This window comes from Chelonia mydas, chromosome 12 (genome assembly GCF_015237465.2).
Source record: "Chelonia mydas isolate rCheMyd1 chromosome 12, rCheMyd1.pri.v2, whole genome shotgun sequence".
Taxonomy (NCBI): Eukaryota; Metazoa; Chordata; order Testudines; family Cheloniidae; genus Chelonia; species Chelonia mydas.
Window position 1 is genome coordinate 17,419,533 of NC_051252.2, and position 25,172 is coordinate 17,444,704.

The 25,172-nt window shown below is 40.4% G+C and overlaps 1 protein-coding gene across 6 annotated transcripts in view; it reads left to right on the forward strand.

Moving 5' to 3' along the window:
- SIAH1 (siah E3 ubiquitin protein ligase 1) overlaps positions 1-21,676 on the forward strand; it is a 32,658-nt gene extending 10,982 nt beyond the window's left edge. For 4 of the 6 annotated variants that reach the window (XM_037877854.2, XM_037877850.2, XM_043526258.1 and 1 more), the window contains exon 2: positions 19,756-21,676. In XM_037877854.2, the coding sequence (XP_037733782.1) occupies positions 19,758-20,606 (849 nt within the window). In that variant the 5' untranslated portion in view covers positions 19,756-19,757 and the 3' untranslated portion in view covers positions 20,607-21,676. Of the gene's footprint in view, positions 1-14,909; positions 15,849-17,057; positions 17,437-19,755 lie in introns of those variants that run through there. The other 2 variants (XM_027822138.3, XM_007059649.4) reach the window with 2 other exon arrangements.
- The last annotated feature ends 3,496 nt before the right edge of the window (positions 21,677-25,172 follow it).

The following is a 25,172-nucleotide window of genomic DNA, read 5'->3' on the forward strand; positions in this document are numbered from 1 at the left end:
TCCCAGACCTGAAGAAGAGCTCTCTGGAGCTCAAAAGCTTGTCTGTTTCCCCAACAGAAGTTGGTCCAATAAAAGCTACTACCACACACACCTTGTCTCTCATATCCAATGACCAACACAGCTACAACACTGCAACATTGGCTATGAGTTTTATAAATGTTTTTTGATCTGTTTTATCAATGGGTTATGAGTGATGTATGGATTGTAATTGACATTCAGAGAGCAAACATTAAATATTGTATTCTATAGCTCACACTGAATGCAAGCTTATTAAAGTATGAAAGATAAGATTCATAGTTCTGTTTGTACTGGTAGTTTGTCCTGTTTTCATAATATTGCAGAATTCTCCTTTATATAAGCTACATGCACTCATTAAAAAGATATTTAGTTGATGTTTGGATGGAATTACAGCTCATGGATTGATACTTTAAGTTTTCTCTTGGGAATCCTTATATTTTGCAGTTGTTGCTTCCATATGTCATCACTGTGTAGTGATACTTTGCATTGCAATCAGTGTTATGCCTGACTTTGTGCATGGTAACAGTCTGCTTTTATTTACGGGTATTATCGGGCTAAGTTTGCAATTGGAAGGTCATCCTGATTTAATATCTTGCATAGCTCTGCTGAATTTGTTCAGTGCATAGAAAAGTAAATGCACTGTTGTGCGAAGGAATGAACCATCCATTGTTTGTTTAAAACAAACCCAGACACTTACAATTTTCCCCTATCAGATTTGTCTCAATTTAATAAGTGTCAATTTAATAATTTTTACTAGTGTGTCCCTTAACATAGTGGCATCTATCTCCTTAATAAGGAGATATACCTTTATATGGTATAATGGTCTGCCCAGCATTTACACGGAAGGCTGCATGTTTTCATATGTCTCACGAGAGAGTGTTTTGATGGATTTCTTGGTAACAAATTGAGGATTGAAAATGAAAGCAGCACAGTTTTAGCTGGATTATTATAACAGTTTTAAAGTTGCTAATGTTTTGGATCAGAATAACTTGAACAGTTTCAAAGCCTGTAGATTTAAATGTTGACCTCCCTTGATTACCCTTTGTTATTGGTATTAGTTTCCAAGAGAATGTACTTCTTACTAAAGCAGATGCTTACATAGATATGTAATGAAAAAACAAATGGATGTAATATATAGTATTACAGACTAATTGGGTTATAAGTAAATCTCAGCATGAATTCTTTTTGTTTTAAAAAGATGCTAAAATTTGGAAGCCAAGTCATACAGGGACCTCTAGATACGGTAGAAGCTCAGAGTTACGAACACCTGAGTTACAAACTGACCAGTCAACCCTATGCCTCATTTGGAACTGGAAGTACGCAATCAGGCAACATCAGAGACCAAAAAAGAAAAGGCAAATACACTACAGTATTGTGTTAAATGAAAACTACTAAAAAAAAAAAAAACTGTTTCTTGTGCTTGTTTCATTTAAATTAAGATGGTTAAAAGCAGCATTTTTCTTCTGCGTAGTAAAGTTTCAAAGCTGCATTAAGTCAGCGTTCTGTTGGAAACTTTTGAAAGAACAACCATAACATTTTGTTCAGAGTTCTGAACAACCTCCATTCTGGAGGCGTTTGTAGCTCTGAGGTTCCACTGTATCTCTTGGTAATGTCTTTATTCAGAAATTCCTCAAATGAAACAATAAATCACATCACAGTTCTTCCAAGAATAGAACAGATGACCTAGATAAACATTCATTGCATACATAACTGCTCGTGTAATAAGATTACTACTGTGCCTTAGGCATGGGCAAATACTCTGAATTTTTTCAGGAGATGATAATAATAGGGCAACAACTAGATATTGATGTATTCGCTATCAGACTACTTGGTTGAGATTTTCTTAAAACATTCTAACCATAGGATGGAATGAACAGAGTTTTAAGAGGAGTATGTACCAGGGCACAATGGAGATGTCAAATAATGGCAGTGTCCTGACTGAAGTAATGGGAGAAATACTGAAGAAATGGGTGAACGTAGATCAATTTTTTTTAAACATCAGTGTGCTTGTAGTGATTCAGAGGAAGTCTCTAATACTTCCATTGAATTTCTATTTCTGTAAAGAATATAATTGATGCTTTTCAGACATGGTAAATTATAAGGAAAACAAACTGAAAACCACTTGTTTCCCCCTTATTCTCAACCTTCCCCCTGTTTTTGGGGTTAGGGGAGTAAACTGGGTAAGAATACTGGCATGTAGAAATATGTCTAAAGGCATCATTATATTTAAACAAACCTTCAGTTTTCATGCTGACTCTTCTGGGAAGCCAGACTATGTAGTCATGCTTGAGTTTTGAAGATTTAAAGGTGACCTGCAAAAGGCACCAGGTGTATTTGGCTTGGCGCCCTTCTTTTGCTCCTTTGTAATGCTCTTTTGAATAACAAGTTAGTCTTTCTGATTGTAAGTTCAGGCAGGGTGGTTTGATTTAAATCAGGAAACACTGATTTAAATTGATTTTAATCTTGTTTTGCATTTGCAGCTTTTAGTTATTTTCCTAAAGGTTCATTGTCATTGGTTGGAATAACTATGAAAACATGTTGATTAGAAAACTAATTTAGCCTTTAACAAAATTTGGTACTACTTTTTATAGCCAGGGTCCATATAACTTTTAGGCAAGTATCTAGCTTAACATGTACTTATTCAGATTCTTAATTTTTACATTTTTATTATACTATAAAATGGCAAATTACATGCTTACATACTAGATAATTTTTTACTTTGGATTTGTGTCAAGCTGCACTGGATGGAAATTGGAATTCCATTAAACATGTACAAAACCAGCATTTTAATTGTTTTTATTAGTTAAATAAAACTCCCGTAAATGTGCTGGGCACATCACAAAAAAAGTACGCATAAAGACATTTTGCATTTAAAATGGATTTATTAAACAACGTATTAATTGCAGTAAATAAGTTGATGATGTCTGATCAATGTGTGCCAGATTTTTGAAGATATTTAGAAATGCAGATAGGTGCTTTTGAAAAATCCAGTAGGTATCTATGCAGGTTAGGTGCCTACCTTCCATTAAAATCAATGGGAGTTAGTGCCTAATGGCACTTTCAGTAGCACATATATGTGCTAGGTGCCTAAGTACTATTGCTCTTTTTTGACTGGCTAGTCAATGTTTGGGACCCTAGGGTGATGTGTCAGTTAGGTGGAGAAATTGGTGATGGGTTCTTCTTTGCAATCTTGTTTTATTTACAAAGCATGCATGTAATCCTGTGCCTCTGAACGTAGAAGAATCAGATAGCAGGAAACTTTTTTTTTCTCCCAGCACCAAGAACACTCTCTTTTCAACCTGCATCTTGACCCAAAAACCTTTCTTCCAGGGTCAGATCTGCGCTTTCAGCTTTTTTTCAAGCTATCTTTTTCTGTGCATGTTGTTTGAACACACATGCACATGCTAACTGCTCAGCAAAAACTCCTGGGTGGGTTCATATACTCCTTTTGTCCTGGGTGGGGGCTTATCCTTTCAGTTATGTTAATTGAAGCGTGCAGACACCTCTGATTTGGCTCGTCATCCTGATGAAGCCTAAAATGTTGACACCCAATAACTTATTTCAAACCAAAAGAAAAGGAATAATTTAACAAATAAAATGGTTCAGGGTTAACTGTGTGTGTATGTATGTATGGTGTCTTTCTTCAAGATGTTTCACCTACTAATCCAAATTTATTTTTATTCACAACCAGACTCCTCTGGAAATTTCTGCTCCCTGATAGACTTTATTTCAGTTGCCAGAGAGGGACCCCCTTGCTATCAGCCCTTGAAAAATGCCCATTGTTTCTGTGGAGTTTGTTGGGTAAGGCAGACCCTGCCTGTTTGAATAGGGGAGTCGTTGTAACAACTTTTCCAGCTTCAGTTTTCACAGCCACATTCTCAGATTTGGGGTTGGGCAGCCAAGCTGAAATTCTGTCTCCGAAGCTGTAAGCATCTGTGTCCAGTATGAAGAGAGTTTTGAAACATGAATAGGACAGGAACAGTCCAAAAGAATCATTTTCAATTAAGAATGATTCCCCTTTTTACTATTTGCTGCTTGTCAGAAACATTCAACAAATGATCAGGAATCAGTTGTTCTTTGAGATCCACAACAACTTTAGCAGTTAAGGTTCCCCCAAGACCCTGGGTCTCAAAACAGGTTTCAGCTACTCACCACCTTTCCCTTGCTGGAAAGTTACCACAGCAAGTAGCTGTTAAAATGGTTTCTGCCCCTAGGGGAAGGATAATTCATTCACTGCATACCAACTGCCTACAAATCATTTGTCTCACATGAGCCATATCTTTAAAGGGAATTTCCACAGACTGAATTTGAGAAACACCTTTCCTGGCATTGATTACACAGTTGTTAGCCATAATGAAATCCAAGTCAGTTGTTAGTTTATGCACTGTTTCAGGCACCCAGATTTCTTGCTTGAATTCCGGAGGTCCAATCTTCAAATGCAACTTTCCCAGTTTTTGGATGGGTGCCCTTGCCATGGTCACTGTCGCCATTTGAGACCAAATAGGTGGTTCAGTTATGGATCCCTGATTCCCTAGCCTTTTTAGCACGTCCGGTTTATCTTAAGCGTATCAGTTATTAGGGTCCATCTTCCCCGTGAATTTTACAGATCCCATTACACAATCAGTTGCCAAACTTCCATTGTTATTATTCAGCTGCCCAGATTTAAAGTAAAACTGTGGATCTGATTGTTGTACCTCCAAGCTTTTCCCTTTGAGCTTGGTGTTCCCCCAGTTTCCTGAACTGGGAAGGAGGCTTCCTCTAGATATTTGTGACGATCTTTGTTGGCCTGCCTAAAATGTATAACAGTAGTTCTTTTTGTGGCCAGTTTTGTCACAGTATCAGCATTTAATTGAACCATTTCCTTTAAACCTTTGCATTACTGCCAATTTCCCATGTTTTACAAACAAGATTTCATTTTTTTCTAATCGTTCAGTAAAGTCATGAACCAAATTAAAAAACCTCTCTTTTATCATACATATTAGACATAGCTCATGGTGATCAGCTTACATTTTCTTCACTAGTGGTTGCTTCCTCTTCTGATACACTGTTGCGAGGATCAAGTTTTCTGGCAAGTTCCACAGCCTCTTTGGAGTGTCTTTGGCTTCCTTTCTCCGATTTTAATCTGCAAGTCCAGCTGAATATCTATGAAGTGGTCCATCACGAATTTATCCTGGAAGACCTTACTGGTATTGGGGTACAACAGGAACATAAGGTTCTGTAGGTCCTGTGTCACTTTAGGCTGGGTTGTTTCTTTGACTCACCTATCTCTTGTGTGCTGTGGCCAGCTCAGATAGATGGCTAGCTCCAAACCATAGATCAAGGGCTTGTACCAGGTCTGAATAACTCAGGCCTGGTCTACCCTTAAAATTTAAATCCATAGCTATGGTGCTCAGCAGTGTGAAAAAATCCACACCTGTGAGTGCCGTATCTATGCCAACCTATCTCCCTGTGTAGATGCAGTTAAGTTGATAGACATAAGCTTCAATATACCTAGCTACTGTTATTCAGGCAGGTGGTGGTCCTATAGCGACAGAAAAGCTCCCTCCATTGTAGTCGATTGCATTTACGCTATAGGGCAATGCTAGCGTAGTTACGATGGCATAGTTATGCTGCTTTAGACATGGCCTCAGTCGCTCTTCTGCAGGTAAGTTCTGCAGCACTGTCAGAGCTAGGCCCACCCAAGTGGGCTGCTAGAAACCCTCCTTTCTCCCATTTTCCCCAACCATTCATTTGAGCTGTAATGTTGAATTGAGCCAATAAGCCTGCCAAGGAGCTTTTCCCTCAAAGATAGAGGGCTTTTGCATTATTTGAGCTGGATAGTCTAGCCACTGTGGATTAAATGGGGTAGAAAACTCTGTAAATGTCTGGACTTACCAAGTACTCTGGCTGGCTCAATTCCACATCCAGTCAGCTGTCTTCTGCTGTGATCCGTGACCATTTCATTTCGTCCTGGAGTGAAATATTCAGAGTCTTAAGTCTTTGCTGCAGCTCGTCTTGGTTAGCTAGTTCCAGATTGGCCAAAGCCTCTTTTGTCTCTACTATTTCATGAAAAAACCTGTGATCAGTTGTAGTCAGATTGTTGGTTACCTCATAATCCATTTTACCATTCCTGCCTGGGTGTGTTTCGGCTGGGTTTCCCCATCTGGCTGGGCACTTAGTAGTTGCTGCTTCAGTAGGGATCTCAACTCAGCCTGCAAGTCCCCTTTGGGTCCTTTCTGGCAAACTTTTAGCAGCTCTTTTAGGTCTTGACTTAATTCCTTTTGAGAAGTTTCCAGCTCCTATTTTAGATCTTGCTTTAAACCTTTTTGGCCATCTTACATTTCTGTGAGCACTGCTATCATTTGTTCCCTCTTGGTCCAACAAGTGTATCTGCTCACAGTCTCTCTCCTTAGAAACTAAATCCCACACCTGACACTAGCGTTGCCTTCTTTTGACCTGAGTGACTAGTTAGAGTTTGAGGCCCTGGGATTTTCTAGTTAGGAGGAGAAATTGGTGATAGCCAGGTATTTCTTTATCCAATTTTGTTTATTTACAAGGAATGTCTTTCTGAACAAAGAAGGAATCAAATAGCAGTGAACATGTTCTCTTGCTCCCAGTACCAAGAACACTTTTTTCAGCCTGTACCCCTGGCACAAAAACCTCTCTCAGCAGTGAAACTGCCTCGCAGCCTGAGCCCTGCAAGCCCAAGTCGGCTGGCACAAGCCAGATGCTAGTTTATTTGCTGTGTAGACATACCCTTAGTTTCTCTTTCTCTCTGTGTGTCCCCCATCCCCACCAACACTCATCAAAAAGTGCTGTTTGTTTTCATGCTCCTTTTGTCCTAGGTGGGGGCTTATCCTTACAGTTACATTAATTGAAGGGTGTCAATCAAATGAGGTTTTAACTCAACCCAAAACAAGGCTTCATCTTGCTCAGAACTGTACCTTTTAAAAGCTGCCCTCATGTTCTTCAGTTAGATCTCATCCTCTCCTGCCTAAGCTGTCCTGTTTTTTCAACTCCTAATTGTTTTTTCAACCCTGAATGAACTAGGTCTGGATGACCTTGAAGACCAGGGAAACAGAAATGGAATGAAATTCAGTAATACACAGAGGTAAGGTCATGCACTTAGGGTCTAATAATAAGAATTTCTGCTACAAGCTGGAGGCTTATCAGTTGGAAGCCACAGAAGGGGGAAAGACCTGGGTGTGTTGGTCAATCACAGGATGATGATGAGCCACCAATGGGATGTGGCTGCGAAAAAGTCAATTGTGATATTAGGATGTATCATGTGATTTTTCCTCTGCAGTGTATTGCAGAGTTTTCTTGGTTTCCTTTCTCTGAAGCATCAGAGAAGGCCTTATCTGGAAACAGGACACTGGAAAGGTTGAGCTGGTGCTCTGAGATGGCACCAAGCATTCTCTGTCTCAGGTGCTTGGCAGGCTGGTTCTTCCTCACGTGCTTAGTGTCCGACTGGTTGCCATATCTGGGGTTAGGTGGGAATTTTCCCTTAGTCAGTGACTTGTGGGGTTTTTCAATTTACTATGCATCATGGGGCGTAGGACACTTGCCAGGATTAACTGGGTATATTTCTTTAATCAGTTCCCTTTAATCTTTTGTGTTGTGAAACTTGGATTGGATGCTTAGGCACACTCCAACGCTGGTAGCCCAGAGAATAAGGCATTGGTTCTGAAATTCTATTTAAAAAAAAAAAAAAAAAGTAGTAGTAGTAGTCTCTTGGTACCCCAGAGTCTTATGAGCGCCACCGTACAAACCCAGTACGTTTCAATTGCTTGCTCTATAACGGATGTTTCTTTGAAAGTTAGTTAGAACAGCATCAAACATCTCACTTGAATTAAAAAAAAAAATCTGAACATTTATTAGCAAGTTTTATGTTTATAGCTTTATTTTTGTAGAATGTGTTCTTTAGAGTGTAATTTTAGGGCTTGTCTGCTTTTGAGAGTTATTCAGAAACACCTATCCCTGAATACTACCATGTGTAGACACTCCTATTCTTGAATAAGAGTACCTTGTTTCTGTTTAGCTTAACCTACCTTCAAATTATCAATTAGAGTGTAATAGGTGAGTCCAGCTACACTGCTCAAGTGCATTAGCTACATGTCAAATGGCTGACAATAAAATACAGTAACTCCACTTAACGTCCTAGTTATGTTCTTGAAAAAGGCAACTTTAAGCCAAATGATGTTAAGCAAATCCAGTTGCCCCATAAGAATTAATATAACTGCGGGGGTTAGGTTCCAGGGAAATTTTTTTTGCCACACAAAAGACATTATATACATATACAGTATCTTAAATAATTTTAAACAAACAGTTTAATACTCTCCAATGATGATTGTGAAGCTTGGTTGAGGCAGGGGCATGGTGGGGTCAGGGTGCAGGGGCTTGCCCCTTTCCGCCCGCCTGGCGCTCCTGCCGTGGAGCAGGGTCAGGGTGCGGCGGCTTGCTGGGTGGGCGGAATGGGGCAAGCCCCCGTGCCCCAACCCGGTCCCCAGCAGGAGCACCAAGCTGTGGGAGCCAAACAACGTTAAAGGAACACTACAGGACTTTAAAGGAGTATGTTCTGTAATAGGTCAGCGACCTAATAATGAAACAACGTTAACCTGGACGATGTTAAGTGAGGAGTTACTGTAATTAAAAAATGAATTTAAGTAATCACAGTAGTGTTTCAGAGTTGATATTAAAGTTCATAGCTCTCTGAATGCTGCAGACTCATCTGTTTGCATTTTTGAGCTCCATGTCTGAAAACACGGTGTAAGAAGAACACAGAAAAATTGTTGAAATCCCATAATCTTAAAATCACTGACTTTCTGAACTGATACATTTCTTGTGTCCAAGTAAATGATGTTTTTCATTAGCAGAATACAGTCCTTATATTGCAAAAGGCAATGGTTGGTTCATACTGCATTAAGTAACTCCCTTTTTTTAATATTTAACCAACTTTTGTACGCTGTGAATAGAGATAAAGCATAGGAAATTTTCATGTTAAAGATGAATGTTTCAGAAAGTATCTGTATGAAAATTTTTTAAAGAAAACATTTCTATTCATCTTTGGATATTTTTTAAACTCTGTTTGCGGGCTTAAATTATTGGTCTTTAAAATGGGAAAAGCTTATCTTCCAGAATTATGCTGGTAGGTCTTTTCACAGCAGAAAAGTTCTAGTAACTGGATTTCATGAGTAGTGTTGGCTATAGCATATTGGATAGAGCATACATTGTCTCAAGAGAGTAACATCAGTGAATGTATATGGGCTGCCATAATTATGCTGGCCTAGTTTTAAACTGTTTGGAAGGGGTTACAGTTCATGAGACATTGTCTTAGCCCTGGTCTACACTGGGGGGATCTATCTAAGTTACGCAACTTCAGCTATGTGAATAATGTAGCTGTTCACATAGCTGAAGTCGACATACTTAGACTTACTGTGGTGTCTTCACTGTGGTGAGTCAACTGCTGCTGCTCCCCCGTCGACTCTGCCTGCGCCTCTCACGGCGCTGGAGTACAGGAGTCGACGGGAAAGCGCTTGGGGGTTGATTTATTGCATCTAGACTAGACACAATAAATTGATTCCCCACTGGATTGATCGCTGCCCGCTGATCCGGCGGGTAGTGAAAACATACCCTTAATAACCAATCATTTAATAAAAATCTAAGATCTGTAGCAATTTTTAGTTATTCATTTATGAATTTTGCCACTTTCCAACCCTCCAGGAAATTGCTTTGTTTTCTGCCCGTAGTACATGCTACCATTATAGTTATTTCAAACATCTCAATGCTTCCTCATTATCACACAACACTAAAAGTCAATAGTAATCCAGAGTAAATACTATACAATTTTAACTAGAGCTAAAAGAATGTTTCTGATTTGTTGATCAGGTTTTGGAAGTACTTACTCTTCGCACCAGCTGTCCGATTCTGTGTGTGTCCCTACAGCTCCCCTTACCCATCCCCGTGTGGTCCTGCAGCTCTCCTCCTATGCAGCCCCTGGCTCAATGCTGTCACCCCACCAGCTCATGAGCCTGTGCCCCAGTTTGCCTCCCCACGAGCCCTTCTGAACCCCAGCCTCTGACAGCCCCCAGCAGCCCCATGTGCCTGCTTGTCCATCCCATACCTCCTCCCCTGTGAGGAAGGCAGGCTCTTCCCCCTCCCTCTCTGCTGACTGGCTGCTCTCTCTTCTGGTGCCACAGCAGCCCCTGGTGGGTGAAAGCTGTAACTGCAACTCCTCTCCAGCAGAATCTATATTCTGTGGAGAGAAAAAAAATCTGTTGGGCACATGAATTCTGCGCTTGCACAATTGTGCAAGATTCCCGTAGGAGTAATATACTAGTTCAGACTGGATTCTCCAGGGTCCAACAAAGAAAGAAAGGGTTTTTGGGTAAGTAGCTTGGTTTTAATACCGGCTCAGTGCTTTCTTCCTATTCCAGCAAATGGACAGGACCCCTGGTCCCTGGAAGGTCCCAATGCTTGGGGGGGGGGGGGGGGTAGGCTTAAGGACTAGGCCTGCCAGAATCCATGTTAGGGTTAGTCCTAAGCTTTATGAGCATGCATGTAGATTCCCCCCCCCCCCCCCCCCCCCCCCCAATGCTGCTTACCTTTAAAAACAAGGTGGGTTTGCATAGGAAGTGTTGTGTGGTAACTTATAACTGTTGACAATCACTTTTATCAGTATCTGAAGAGAAAGTAAGCACATCTGTTTAGGCAGACTGTCTTTGCTGGACAATACACAGTGAAGGAGGGGAACTGTTCAGCCTGGACATACCTTGGTCAGAAGGGAGTGAGACCCATTATGGGTGTCTACCCAAAAGAGGCAACAGCTGGAACACTGAGATTGGGTGCCCTTTTTGAATGACTTAGAGGAAATACAGGTACAGTTGTCCTGAACTGTGATAGTTGCTGTAGTGTTAAAATGCTCATACAGTTGTCCATAGTCTTCCAGGAAAAAACAGGGTAGACAAGCCCTGAGTTTTTAATGTAGTGGGAAAACACTTTTTAAGAAAAAACTTTCCTGGCCACCTTTTATACATTATAGAAGCTCATATTCAATATATTTTTCCTTTTGCAGGCAACCTCTATTTGCTCCTGGCAGTCTTTAGGTTTACAGACTATTACTGTACTCATTTTCTAATCTATGTGTATGTGTTAAAATGTGCCTTTATGCCCTCACCATTGCTATTTCACTTCCCTTTCCTGTAACCCCTAAGTCCCAGCTTTCCAGAGTCCAGTATGTGCAATATTCAGCTACATCAACTTGATTTTTCCACTTGTATCAAGATCAAGCTTAAAAACTGTTCTAGTTCTAAACAACTCTCATGGAGTCTTCCCATCTTACTTCAGACCTGTTTTCTGTACTCTTGCTTGTGCTCATCTGCCCTCTGGAACAGCCTTTATGTACAGGTTTCAGAGTAGCAGCCGTGTTAGTCTGTATCCGCAAAAAGAAAAGGAATACTCGTGGCACCTTAGAGACTAATAAATTTATTTGAGCATAAGCTTTCATGAGCTACAGCTCACTTCATCGGATGCATGCAGTGGAAAATACAGTGGGGAGATTTATATACACAGAGAACATGAAACAGTGGGTGTTACCATACACACTGTAACAAGAGTCATCAGGTAAGGTGAGCTATTACCAGCAGGAGAGGTGGGAGGGGTGACACCTTTTGTAGTGATAATCAAGGCGGGCCATTTCCAGCAGTTGACAAGAACGTGTGAGGAACAGTGTGTGTGGGGGGGGGGAATAAACATGGGGAAATAGTTTTACTTTGTGTAATGACACATCCACTCCCAGTCTTTATTCAAGCCTAATTTAATGGTGTCCAGTTTGCAAATTAATTCCAATTTAGCAGTCTCTCATTGGAGTCTATTTTTGAGGATTTTTTTGTTGTAATATTGTGACTTTTAGGTCTCTAATCGAGTGACTAAAGAGATTGAAGTGTTCTCTGAGTGGTTTTTGAATGTTATAATTCTTGACATCTGATTTGTGTCCATTTATTCTTTTACGTAGAGACTGTCCAGTTTGGCCAATGTACATGGCAGAGGGGCATTGTTGACACATGATCGGTTTTGGGACCAATCTTATTTAATCTTTTTATTACTGACCTCAGCACAAAAAGTGGGAATGTGCTAATAAAGTTTGTGGATGATACAAAGTTGGAAGGTATTGCCAATTTAGAGAGAGACCGGGATATCATACAGGAAGATCGGGATGAGCTTGTAAACTGGAGTAATAGTAATAGGATGAAATTTAATAGTGAGAAGTGTAAGGTCATGCATAGGGATTAATAACAAGAAATTTAGTTATAAGCTAGGGACGCATCAATTAGAAGTAATGGAGGAGGAGAAGGACCTTGGAGTATTGGTTGATCACAGGATGACTATGAGCTGCCAATGTGATATGGCCGTGAAAAAAGCTAATGTGGTCTTGGGATGCATCAGGCAAGGTATTTCCAGTAGAGATAAGGAGGTTTTAGTACCATTATATAAGGCACTGGTGAGACCTCACCTGGAATACTGTGTGCAGTTCTGGTCTCCCATGTTTAAGAAGGATGAATTCAAACTGGAACAGGTACAGAGAAGGGCTACTAGGATGATCCGAGGAATGGAAAACCTGTCTTATGAAAGGAGACTCAAGGAGCTTGGCTTGTTTAGCCTAACTAAAAGAAGGTTGAGGGGAGATATGATTTCTCTCTCTAAATATATCAGAGGGATAAATACCGGAGAGGGAGAGGAATTATTTAAGCTCAGTACCAATGTGGACACAAGAACAAATGGATATAAACTGGTCATTTGGAAGTTTAGACTTGAAATTAGATGAAGGTTTCTAAGCATCAGAGGAGTGAAGTTTTGGAATAGCCTTCCAAGGGAAGCAGTGGGGGCAAAAGATCTATCTGGCTTTAAGATTAAACTTGATAAGTTTATGGAGGAGATGGTATGATGGGATAACATGATTTTGGTAACTAATTGATCTTTAAATATTCATGGTAAATAGGCCCAATGGCCTGTGATGGGATGTTAGATGGGGTGGGATGTGAGTTACTACAGAGGATTCTTTCCTGGGTATCTGGCTGGTGAATCTTGCCCACATGCTCAGGGTTCAGCTGATAGCCATATTTGGGGTCGGGAAGGAATTTTCCTCAAGGGCAGATTGGAAGAGGACCTGGAGGTTTTTCGCCTTCCTCTGTAGCATGGGGCACGGGTCACTTGCTGGAGGATTCTCTGCTCCTTGAAGTCTTTAAACCACGATTTGAGGACTTCAATAGCTCACACATAGGTGAGAGGTTTATCGCAGGAGTGAGTGGGTGAGATTCTGTGGCCTGCGTTGTGCAGGTCGGACTAGATGATCATAATGGTCCCTTCTGACCTTAATATCTATATCACATTGGTAGATGTACAGGTGAACGAGCCTCTGATAGTGTGGCTGATGTGATTAGGCCCTATGCTGGTGTCCCCTGAATAGATATGTGGACACAGTTGGCAACGGGCTTTGTTGCAAGGATAGGTTCCTGGATTAGTGATTTTGTTGTGTGGTGGCTGGTGAGTTTTTGCTTCAGGTTGGGGGGCTGTCTATAAGTAAGGACTGGCCTGTCTCCCAAGATCTGTGAGAGTGATGGGTCGTCCTCCAGGATAGGTTGTAGATCCTTGATGCGTTGGAGAGGTTTTCGTTGGGGGCTGAAGGTGATGGCTAGTGGCGTTCTGTTATTTTCTTTGTTGAGCCTGTCCTGTAGTAGGTAACTTCTGGGTACGCGTCTGGCTCTGTCAGTCTGTTTCTTCACTTCAGCAGGTGGGTATTGTAGTTGTAAGAACTCTTGATAGAGATCTTGTGTTTGTCTCTGTCTGAGGGGTTGGAGCAAATGCAGTTGTATCGTAACCTCTCCAATGCATCATCAAAGATCTACAACCTATCCTGAAGGACGACCCATCACCCTCTCAAATCTTGGGAGACAGGCCAGTCCTTGCTTACAGACAGCCCCCCCAACCTGAAGCAAATACTCACCGGCAACCACACACCACACAACAAAATCACTAATGCAGGAACCTATCCTTGCAACAAAGTCCGTTGCCAACTGTGTCCACATATCTATTCAGGGGACACCGTTATCGGGCCTAATCACATCACAGACTCCAATGAGAGACTGCTGAATTGGAATTAATTTGCAAACTGGATACAATTAATTTAGGTTTGAATAAAGACTGGGAGTGAATGGGTCATTACACAAAGTAAAACTGTTTCCCCATGTTTATCCCCCGCCCCCCCCACTGTTCCTCACACGTTCTTGTTAACTGCTGGAAATGGCCCACCTTGATTATCACTACAAAAGGTGTCTCTCCGCGCCCCCCCCTCCCCCCCCCCCCCCCGCTGGTAATAGCTCACCTTGATCACTCACGTTACAGTGTGTATGATCACACCCATTGTTTCATGTTCTCTGTGTATATAAATCTCCCCACTGTATTTTCCACTGCATGCATCCGATGAAGTGAGCTGTAGCTCATGAAAGCTTATGCTCAAATAAATTTGTTAGTCTCTAAGGTGCCACAAGTACTCCTGTTCTTTTAGCCTTTATGTAGGAAGTTTTAACAGGACAAATCATTACCACCCAAGTGTCAGATGCAAAACAGTAAAACTAATGTTTACTGGCTTGTGTGGCACAAGATTTACTAGCATGTCTCACTGGTGTCTTGTTTTACATGCTTTAAATTTTTAGTCAATTTTTAAAAGTGGATTTATAGATTAGAATGTAATTGTTACACATAGGCATGCAAAATTGAGACTGTAGTTCTGTATAAGCTTGTTAGCTACTCTCAGTAGTGATATTCACATACAGGAAAAACAAGAAATGAAGTTGTCAGCTGTTGAAAACAGCTTACTCGCTTAAAATTCAGCAGTTTATTTTATATTGGGCAGTTGACGTAGCTTCTAAAATTAGCTACGACCGGAGTTTCCAGCGCATTGTAGGTAGGGGACCCACCCATTCTTTCCCGGCGTTTCTGAATGTTTGTGTTTTGCTGACTGCACAGCGAGCTTGGTTGATCACATGAGGTTGATATGCCTGGGTGGCTCCCTGGGCCGGAGGGGAGGGAAGGCAGCACGCAGGAGCTGCCGTCTGCTTTCTCCGCCGCCTCCTTTTTCCGTGCGCCCAGGCTGGTGCTAGGAGGAGCTCGAACAGAGCTGAGAGACTACCAACCTTTTGGCAGCAAATGGCTTTTCCACAGGAGACAACGCACAGGACTCAGGAGTTCACCCTTCTGCCTGTTACTCTGGCTTTGCAGCCCCCTCTCGGCCTGGCTGGAGCTACGCAGAGCTGGTGGCAGCGTGTCCGTAGCCAGATCCTTCTCATGGGCGCTCCGTAGCTCAGCAGCCGAGGGAAAGGAAGGCGTCTGAAGCAGAGCTTCCTTTGCTAGGCAGCAGCCGGAAGAGTTTGGGAAACCATTTTAGGGAGACTTTCTGAAGATTCTTTTATATGTGACAGGCCCTAACTGGAACAGATCGGACAAAGCTGTTTCCTTCTCCCTCAGAACCCCCTGTGGATTATTGAAGAAACTTCACATGGGGGAGTTGGTTAGATTTCTGCCTACTGCGCTGGAGGTTTTTAGTGCTCCGTTTGCGTGATTCTTCGCATGAAAGTAGCCCCCCTCTGGTATCGTTCCAGGTCTGTCTGTCTCCTCAAGCCTCATGTTACCAGGAGGGGCCTCTGTTATGAGTTGTTTTTGTTTCTATGGGGAAACGTAATGAGCTGTTTCACTCCTCATGACGGGGAAATCTGCCTTGAGCTTTCTGTATTCGTGGAAGGAGGGAGTCCTGTTTACATCATGTTTGCCAGGAAGTAAAACCAGCAAGAAAAAAGGTATTTTTAAACCTTCTGTGTTACAACTTATTAGGTGCACCGTGTTAAGCCTGCTATCTGGGATTTGAGAGTCTCCAGTAGATTCAGGCATTGCAAACAAAATAATTTCCCTGCTCTGCAGTTTTGGGAATAACTTAGGTTTGTTTTTCCAGCAGGTTGATACACTGGTTCAGCTTTTGGTTCAACGATGGAACATTTTTTCTTGATGCAGAATTTAAAAATCTTAGAAGCATATCCCCCCCCCCCTTTTTATGTAATTCAGTTTCTTTCTGCTATTATTTAAACCTTGTAAAATGTTTTAAGATACATTTTTATGTTAAACCACATGCAATAATATTTTTGGTGGTGACTCGCTAAGTACCTTAGGTTCTCAGTGTTGCTTGGAGACCAGCTTCCCACCCCCACAGTGAGAAAGGACTGGTGTGGCATCTTAGGTATGGGATAGCACCCAAAATAGCAGGTGTTGCATATATTTTCACCTGACACCAATTTGCTATCCTGGCAGTTGTATTACAGTTTCTGTAACTGCAAAGGAAGCTTTAAACAATTTTTTTCAACTTTCTCTACATAACTTTTGACTGTTTTCCAGTTATCTGTCTGCTTGCTTTTGGTGGAAAAAATGTAGCAGGTTAGCATAAAATTAGGTATGACCAAAAATGTAGGCTTTAGAGAGCAAGCTTATTAAAATAAACTTGAACTTCTCATTTCTCCATTATTTTGTAGTACTACTGTTTCCTGCTTTTTCCATGGTGATGAGGGTGGAGAACAGAAGGGGCTTTGGGTGGGTTTTGGCTCCGCCAGCTGGGATGTGGGATAATAGTCTGTGTACATGGGCCAATCCCTAATCAGCCTGTTACTCTAGCTGGCTCTATGAAGGGCAGTTAACTGTTTGAAAGGCCATATTTGTGTTCATAGAATATCAGGGTTGGAAGGGACCTCAGGAGGTCATCTAGTCCAACCCCCTGCTCAAAGCAGGACCAATCCCCAGTTTTTGCCCCAGATCCCTAAATGGCCCCCTCAAGGATTGAACTCACAACCCTGGGTTTAGCAGGCCAATGCTCAAACCCTTGAGCTATCCCTGTTCTGATGGATGTTGTCTTGTTCTGAGATGGTGATTAAAACCATGGGTGGAGAGTGTGTGATGGGGAATCTGCCTGTGAAAACTTATCAATGCCATTTGATTTGATGAACTCTAATTGTAACCTGCAGGGCGGGATGGAGCCCCCGTTATGTATCAACTTTGTGTCCTGTGCTGAGAACCAGTTTGAACTGATACATGCTAGCCTGTTTGGAGGTGTTTTAATGCCTTTTGCAGGTCTAACAAAGGAAGCATAATCTAGACTGCTCCTAATGATTTATGGACTTGCTTTTATCCACTGCCCACCCCTAAGAAACAATGGTGTTCCGTACGTGAACTCTGCATGGGGCCCTACACTGGGGCTCATGACCAAGACTAGGTTTATGAGAAGGGGTTGTGTGGACATGGGGACAACCAACAGCAGCAGCAAGAGGCCCTGGTCTTAAGACAAGGACATCTCCACCAAGCCTGAACTTGGACAGACCGTGACTCAAAAGATTCTTAGGACTGGTGAGGAGGATAGACCTTTGTTGGTTTTTCTGTAGATCTATAACTCTTCTGTTTTTTAAAAAGTGAGTGTGTGTGTGTATTAAGAAGTTCCTTTCCAAACATTGTGTGTTGGCCCCTGAAGGGTATAACTAGACACACCAGAGTGCACCAGCCTGATGGACTCTAGATGGAGTGGATCTAATAAGCAACTGAGAAGAGAGTGGGAGATCAGGAGGGCTAGAGCTCTCGTTTCAGGGTCTGGGTGGCTGCATTCAAGAAAAGTGTCAGACATGGGGTCTGCATCTGAGAAGTGTTCTTGGGTGTCCCAGAGCCAGGAATAGTGATTAGGCATTACCCAAACCCTTGGAGCTTAGCATCCCATAGGATTTGGCAGTTGGATCCCTTACGACTAGTGTCTGTTTAGAGAGAGAAGGTCTTGCAGGACTAGACTGGATTGTGACAGAGATCTTCTCTCTCCCTGCAGCGCCCCCCCCCCCCCCCCCCCCCCCCCGCCTCTGCTTCAAATAGGAGTGCCTTGTAACAGGAAAGCAGCAGTCCAGACATGGTATTGCTGTCAGGTAGCCACAGGAATCAATTTAAGACCATACTGGTAGAATCGAGTTTGGCTCAACCTATCTTCTGTCACTGGGGAACCAATCATGGATTGCAGACAGTCCTATACTTCAACACATTAGCAGCCTAATCTGGCATAGTAAAGTCTTTGGGCTCTAAATAGGTACACTGGAAGGGGAGGCACTTCAAGTAGTTGAAAGTTTAGTGTGGAGTCAGGCCCAATGGTTAGATGGCAGTTTTAGGATTCTTTTCCCCTTCCCTTCTGGAGGCACAGGAGACTAGCGCAAGGCTAGTTTTTTCACAAACAATATTGGCTACTTCCATATGTATGCATGTATTTTATAATTTAGAGTTGCATCTCTTGACTCTTTGATATGCATTGTTTTGTCGTCCTCACAAAGGTGGTTCAGGTCTCTGAAGAGAACTGCTAGAAACATAACTGAATAGCTAAAAAAACTGAAGAAAAACTTACAACTAAAATGTGTGTGGTAACCCCAAAGAAAAAATTTAAATGTCAAAGTCAAATGAATTAAACATTTTTTTTTTCCTGGTTTGGTAAACATTAAAATAGTGAATCTGTCTCGCAGATTAAAGGAGTTCTTGCTTTCCTAGCTAAACAATCTCTTCTGTATATGTAGGGAAGTGTATCTTTTATTGACACATCTGCTGAATATAGTTTTTCCCAAGAAAAATTAAAATAGTTTGTCTTCCCAAATGCCTATCCACTAGGGTTGTTTTTTCTGAACTGAAAAAGTGTAGTAAAATGGACTTTAGTTTGTTGGATATTTTTTCTTACTAATAATACTTAGTTTGGCAAATACAGCAAAAAAACCTCTTTACCTTCTCAATGACTTTCCACCTCAGCCTACTGAAACAACCTGCCCTAAAGACCAGAAAATTCTAAACAGCAGGGAAAGGGAGGGGAGAGGAGAAAAAAAAAAAAAGATGAAGGGGGTTAAGACCCTTTTTTGAAAAGAATATTGTTTTCTCTGAGAAAGTAGGGTCTCCGTTCACCTTTAGCATCAAGGGGAGGAGGAAAAAAGAAAATCTAAAGAGCTAAATGGTCTGGCCTTCGGGTCATTTTCCAGCCAGTGCCTCACTCCCACCTGCATACTCACCTCAACATCAGGATTTTTCTACACATATCCAGTAAGCAGAGTAAATGGCAGAAAGTTTGAATAGCAAGGTTTTTTTTGAGACGTTGCTTTTCACATAGTTGATATTGGCTAAATCTGAGGACTCTGAAAATATAGCTTTACTGTCATTAGTAGGATGGTTATTATAGAAGAATGCTTATGGTTAGAACCCTTTATTTTCTTGTAATCTAGGGTGTGATCTAGTCACTTGTTCTATATATCCAATATACACACCAAATACCTATTGTTCAGGAGTGCTTTTACTTCCTTTTTTTCTCTCTCTTCAAGCAAACAGACATCCATTCTCAATCTTAAATTAGAAAATTTAACAGAATTTCTGTGTTCCTTGATCTCAACTTTGTAAAGCTGGCCAGCATGCCAGTATTTTACATCCTTTCCAGCTTTGCTCACATGCACTATAGCCACACTTTTCACATTTAATGAGTATCACGTTTGTTTTTGCTCCCCGTAAAAATTGTTTGTGAAATATACAATGTATTAAATGGTATGTCTAATTTTTTTCCTCAAAAATTAAAATCAACAATTACAGGGGAAAAAACTCATAGTTATGGAGATACAGGTGTACTGACACATTCTCTTGTATACTAACTCTGTTTTTCCTTCGTTACAGAAATGAGCCGTCAGACTGCTACAGCACTACCTACAGGTACTTCAAAGTGTACACCATCACAGAGGGTGCCTGCTCTGACTGGCACTACAGCTTCCAACAATGACTTGGCAAGTCTTTTTGAGTGTCCTGTGTGTTTTGACTATGTGCTGCCACCTATTCTTCAGTGTCAGAGTGGCCATCTTGTTTGTAGCAACTGTCGCCCCAAGCTTACATGCTGTCCAACTTGCCGAGGCCCACTGGGTTCCATTCGTAACTTGGCTATGGAAAAAGTTGCCAATTCTGTACTGTTCCCATGTAAATACGCCTCTTCTGGATGTGAGATAACTTTGCCACACACAGAAAAAGCAGACCATGAAGAGCTGTGTGAGTTTAGGCCTTATTCATGTCCATGTCCTGGTGCTTCATGTAAATGGCAAGGTTCGCTGGATGCTGTTATGCCACATTTGATGCATCAGCATAAGTCAATAACAACACTACAGGGAGAAGATATAGTTTTCCTTGCTACAGACATTAATCTTCCTGGTGCTGTTGACTGGGTTATGATGCAATCTTGTTTTGGCTTTCATTTCATGTTAGTCTTGGAGAAACAGGAAAAATATGATGGTCACCAGCAGTTCTTTGCTATTGTACAGCTGATAGGAACACGCAAGCAAGCAGAAAATTTTGCTTATCGACTTGAGCTTAATGGTCATAGGCGGCGATTGACTTGGGAAGCAACTCCTCGATCTATTCATGAGGGAATTGCAACAGCCATTATGAATAGTGACTGTCTAGTCTTTGACACCAGCATTGCACAGCTCTTTGCAGAAAATGGCAATTTAGGCATCAATGTAACTATTTCAATGTGTTGAAATGGCAAGCAAACATTTTCAGGCCAGTGTTTAAAACAGTTGCATTTAATTTCGCAGAAACTAGGGTAACCATCTTTGACTGCCAGACACAAACTATTTGGTAGAGGGAGGCTAGATGTATATGAAGGTAAATAAAAGGAAAGGCTGTTAAATTACAGGAAGCAGTTGCATGTAGTAACACTAATATATTTAAAATAAGTCAACAGTAAACCACTGAAAATATATATACACCCAAAATGGGCATCTTTTGTATTAAGAATTGATTCTACAGGAAACGTTGTAAAATAGTTCTAAAAACTTGTTTGTAGATTGATTGTACTGTTGAAAAGGATACTGTTGTGTTTTTTGTTTGTTTGTTTTTTTTCCCTTTGACTGACAAGCCATGTTGAGCAGTCCGGTCTCTTGCCACTGCTTTTCCCCCTTAAGTCACTACATAGTATTGCTGCTGTTTGTGTATATTTTTGTGTATTTGCTAATTTTTATTAACTTCTAGTTTTTCATTAAATAAATGACTTTCTTTTCTGTAATTCAGGTTTTCCTCCGTTTTGTACGTTTTAAAAATTAATTGCAGGTGTCATCTTTTGATATGCATAATTGCTTATGGTAAAACTTATACTTCTGTACATTTGGTAAATTAGTCTCTTCCCAGTAGTCCATTCATTGGTAATACTGTTCTTAATTCAGCTATTTTGTGAATGTATTGAATTCTAAAGGAGCAATTACATTTGAAGAATTATCAGAAAAACAGCTCCTTTAAAAACAGGCCTAGATGATGATGTACTTCGTTATACCTTCAAACAAAAGTGAGGAGTTATTGGGTAACATCCTAATTAAATACACTGAAAATTCAGGCACACTTTTTAAATTTACGAACTTCAGACACAAACTCATGCGTGTATTTTGGTTTTGCAGTACAAGAAGGCATTGTCTTATGCAGTAATTGTAACTATAAAAACAGACCATTTAAAAAAAAAAAGGCAGTCTCAGAATATGATGTTTTTGGTCTTTTATAATTTTGTCATTAAAAGAATACCTGGCAAACTAAATAAAAACTCTTGTTTTTTGCTTTAGCATGAAGTTTGACTAATTTAATATTCTAACTTAACTTTACTTGTAACAATCCGTCAGACAAAAGGATACCTGAACTGGAGAGAACCAACTTTATTTTCCTTAGTCATACTAATCTTGTATGTCATCCCACCATGTTAGTGATACGATGAACAGTGTACATCCAAAGGTCCATGCAATTCTCTTGCATTTAAAGGCATAAGTGGTATATTGGGGCCTTTTGCAGGTTGCAGGCAAGTTTGAGAAATTCACCTTGAATGTATGTCTGTATATAGCACTAAGATGGTTAATGTAAAAAGAAATAATAGAAAACTATTAAATCTCAAACTACTTTAAAGGTATCTCTTTGCCAAACTTGGTAATTGTGAACATATGCTGTTGGGAGAAGTAGGATGAATATTAGCTACTTTTTGTATAACATTAAAATACAGTTTATTTACTATATATTGTCTAACTTTGTCAGAAATTGATCTATGTTAAGACAACTCATTGAATTATTTTTGGTGCAGTGATTACACATTTTAGCCTGATGGGGCAAGTAGGCATACAGATAAGGAATGTGAACCAGTATAGACGTTTATAGACAAGCCAGTGCAGAAATAGTTCATTTTATATAGTTGAAGTAAGCTTCAGAAACTTTTTTAAAAAACTGTGATGGTGCACTGTTCAAGAGGATTAAAAACTTAAGAAATATACTGGCATCTCATTTCTTCTTTGATCTCTAGTGGAATACTTGCTGTGTCAGTTTTCTAAATGCAGCCTATTTAATCTTACCTACATTTACCCCAATTTTGTTTTTGCTATACCATGAGATGTTTGGCTACAGCAGTTACAAGCTAGTGGCTGGTAGGTTTGAAATTAAGACTTTATTTAAATGTGTGGTTTCTCATTATTGAAACTTGCATTTCAATTCTAATTCTTTCAGAGGCTGTTGATAAATAGTGTGGACTAATTTTACATCCAGACTTTAGTTTGAGTAGTAGATTAACTCCTATTAAAATACATAGATTTGAGGCTTGCCTAAAATGAGTGAGTTAGGATGTTTTCTGTATTTTAAGAAATGGTAACTTCCTTAGATATTAAAAGTGCTATGTGATGATATGGCTGGAACTGAGGAGATAGTTGTATGTTTGGTTGATTCTAATACCTTCTCAGATCTTGTAATGGAATCCATAAAAGCTTTCGTTGTTTTAAGTTAGTGGAAGTCTCTTTAATTGGTGAGTCAGAACTATGATTTTTAAGTATTCCTGATCTGTGTAATAAAATGTCATTTATTTTTAATGCAGGTTACTTTAGGTGGTTGTGACTTTGATTTTTATTTGCAATTACTTTTCTTGCTATTAAGGAAACAAGGTATTAAACTTCCTAGTTTATTTTTATATTTTAAGTTGTCCAAACACAACATTCAACAACCAGCTACCCCATTTTACCAATTTGGTCACAGTAGTCCGGGATAGGCAGCAGCAGTGAATGCTTCCACATACCACCTAGCCAGTAGTTGAAAGTAAAAAGGCAGCTACATTTTACACTCCTGCTTAGTTGTTTGCTGCAAATTACACCCACTTTACACATATTCATTGGGCTATATACATGGGATACTCTAATTACAGAAATGTCAACCTTGCTTTGAGACTTTTAGGGATAATTATTTAAAAAAAACAAACAGGAATTAGAGCATTTGCTTGGAGCAAAGGTGCAAAGCCAAATACACATGGGGTGGGGTGCATAGTAGCACCTTGAATGCTTGTAATGCATGCTACAGGAGCTGGATCCTCTCTTTCCTTCTCCTGATTTGGCCAAGGAGCATTGCAACCCCTACCCTGAGGGAAATGACAACAGGAAATTTGCCCTTCTATGCTTTCTACAGCTCTGAGTTACCCTGGCCAGTGATGGTCCTTGTCCTTGCTCTTGGTCATAGTTCTCTCCCCTGTGGACTCTGCAGTGGTGATTACCAGTGGGGTTTGGGAAGCTGGATTCACTGCTCAAGCCACTGACTGCATGTTGTGCTCCAACTGTCCCAGGCAGACCTTGCTGGCGTAGTCCAGGGAGGTTAGAGCACAACATGCAGCCTGCGGCTTGGATGGTGAATCCAGCAGTGTCCCATCCCATTCAAAGTCACCCCAGCTTGCCTCTTAATAGAGCTCTCATTGTGCAGCCTATACATGTCCCACATGGGTGGTGGAAGAGAACACCCTCTCCTCTGTGGCACTATATGCTGAGTAGGGGTGAACGGTACACATGCTCATTTTATGCATATGCTTCAGCTTGCAAAATTCATACATTTAAGCTGGGAGGGGAGGAGGAAGGATTACAAAAAAATAGGGTGGGCATCTGTGGTGCAATTCTTAAATTCACCTCTGAATTTCAGGGAAGGGTGCAGTTTTATGTTGGGAGGGAATCTAGGACTCGAACATTTAAAAGACAATTTTCAGTGTCATACATACAATTGTGTTTTTGGGTTTAGTTAACAGAATAACTTCAGAAATGCTAACACAATAGTTTGAAAATAAGGCCAAGGTTCTTAAAATATATAAGAATAATAGGATACACCACTGTGCACCAAAAAGCATAACATGATGGGAAACTGTAAAGAGATGTTCATCTGTATTTTTCTGGCACAATGATTTAACTTCCTTGAACTAAAGATAGAGTGACTTTAGAAGAGTATGTCAGCATAAGTGTAGCACTTTCATAAAATAGATGCTGCTGCTTGTACTTTTAATAGGTAAACAGGACATGAGGGTCTTAGAGGCTTAATACTAACTTGGTTTATGGTTTGGGACTGTTCAGAATTGAGTCTAGTTTAAGATAGACTTGAAAGGTGAGCTTGCAGTACTCCCCATAAACAGTTGCTCATACCAATGGGCGCTTTTAAAAGATTTTACATTAACTGTAAACACAATGTATGCTATAGTGTAGTTAGTTACTTTCAGACTTTATCTCCCCCTTCCCCCCAACATTTAATGTCATTCATCAGATTGAATGGTTAAAACATGCTCATCAAAGACAAAGTGTAGACTAAACTTTTTTTTTTTTTTTACTCTTACGCAGTAAGACATTAATGATCTATATTAAATATCGGTTGTACTAGCTACCACCAGATCTAAAATTAGTGGTATTTAAAATGCCTGGAAATGTCGTATTAGCAGTGACTATTTATATTAGAAAAGTTTACTTTATTCTAGTGGAAAAAGTGTACTCAATTATCTTTATTTAAAATAATGAAGATTCTTCTCTATATTTTTTAATATACTTCAAGAGTAAACTGTCAAACAATTTATCCTCAATCCAAATACCTGTTTGTGTGTGTGTTACTGCCATTAATAAAAACAAATTGCAGGTGCATAGGCTTTGGGAAGTCAAATGGGAGCGTTAACATTCAATGTTTCTCTGTTCAGACATTCCTTGCATGCATTTGGTTATTTAAGATGTTAAAAGTTATTGTTTGCACTATGCACAGTGATATGTCTGTTATACAGAGTTGCCCATAACATTCCT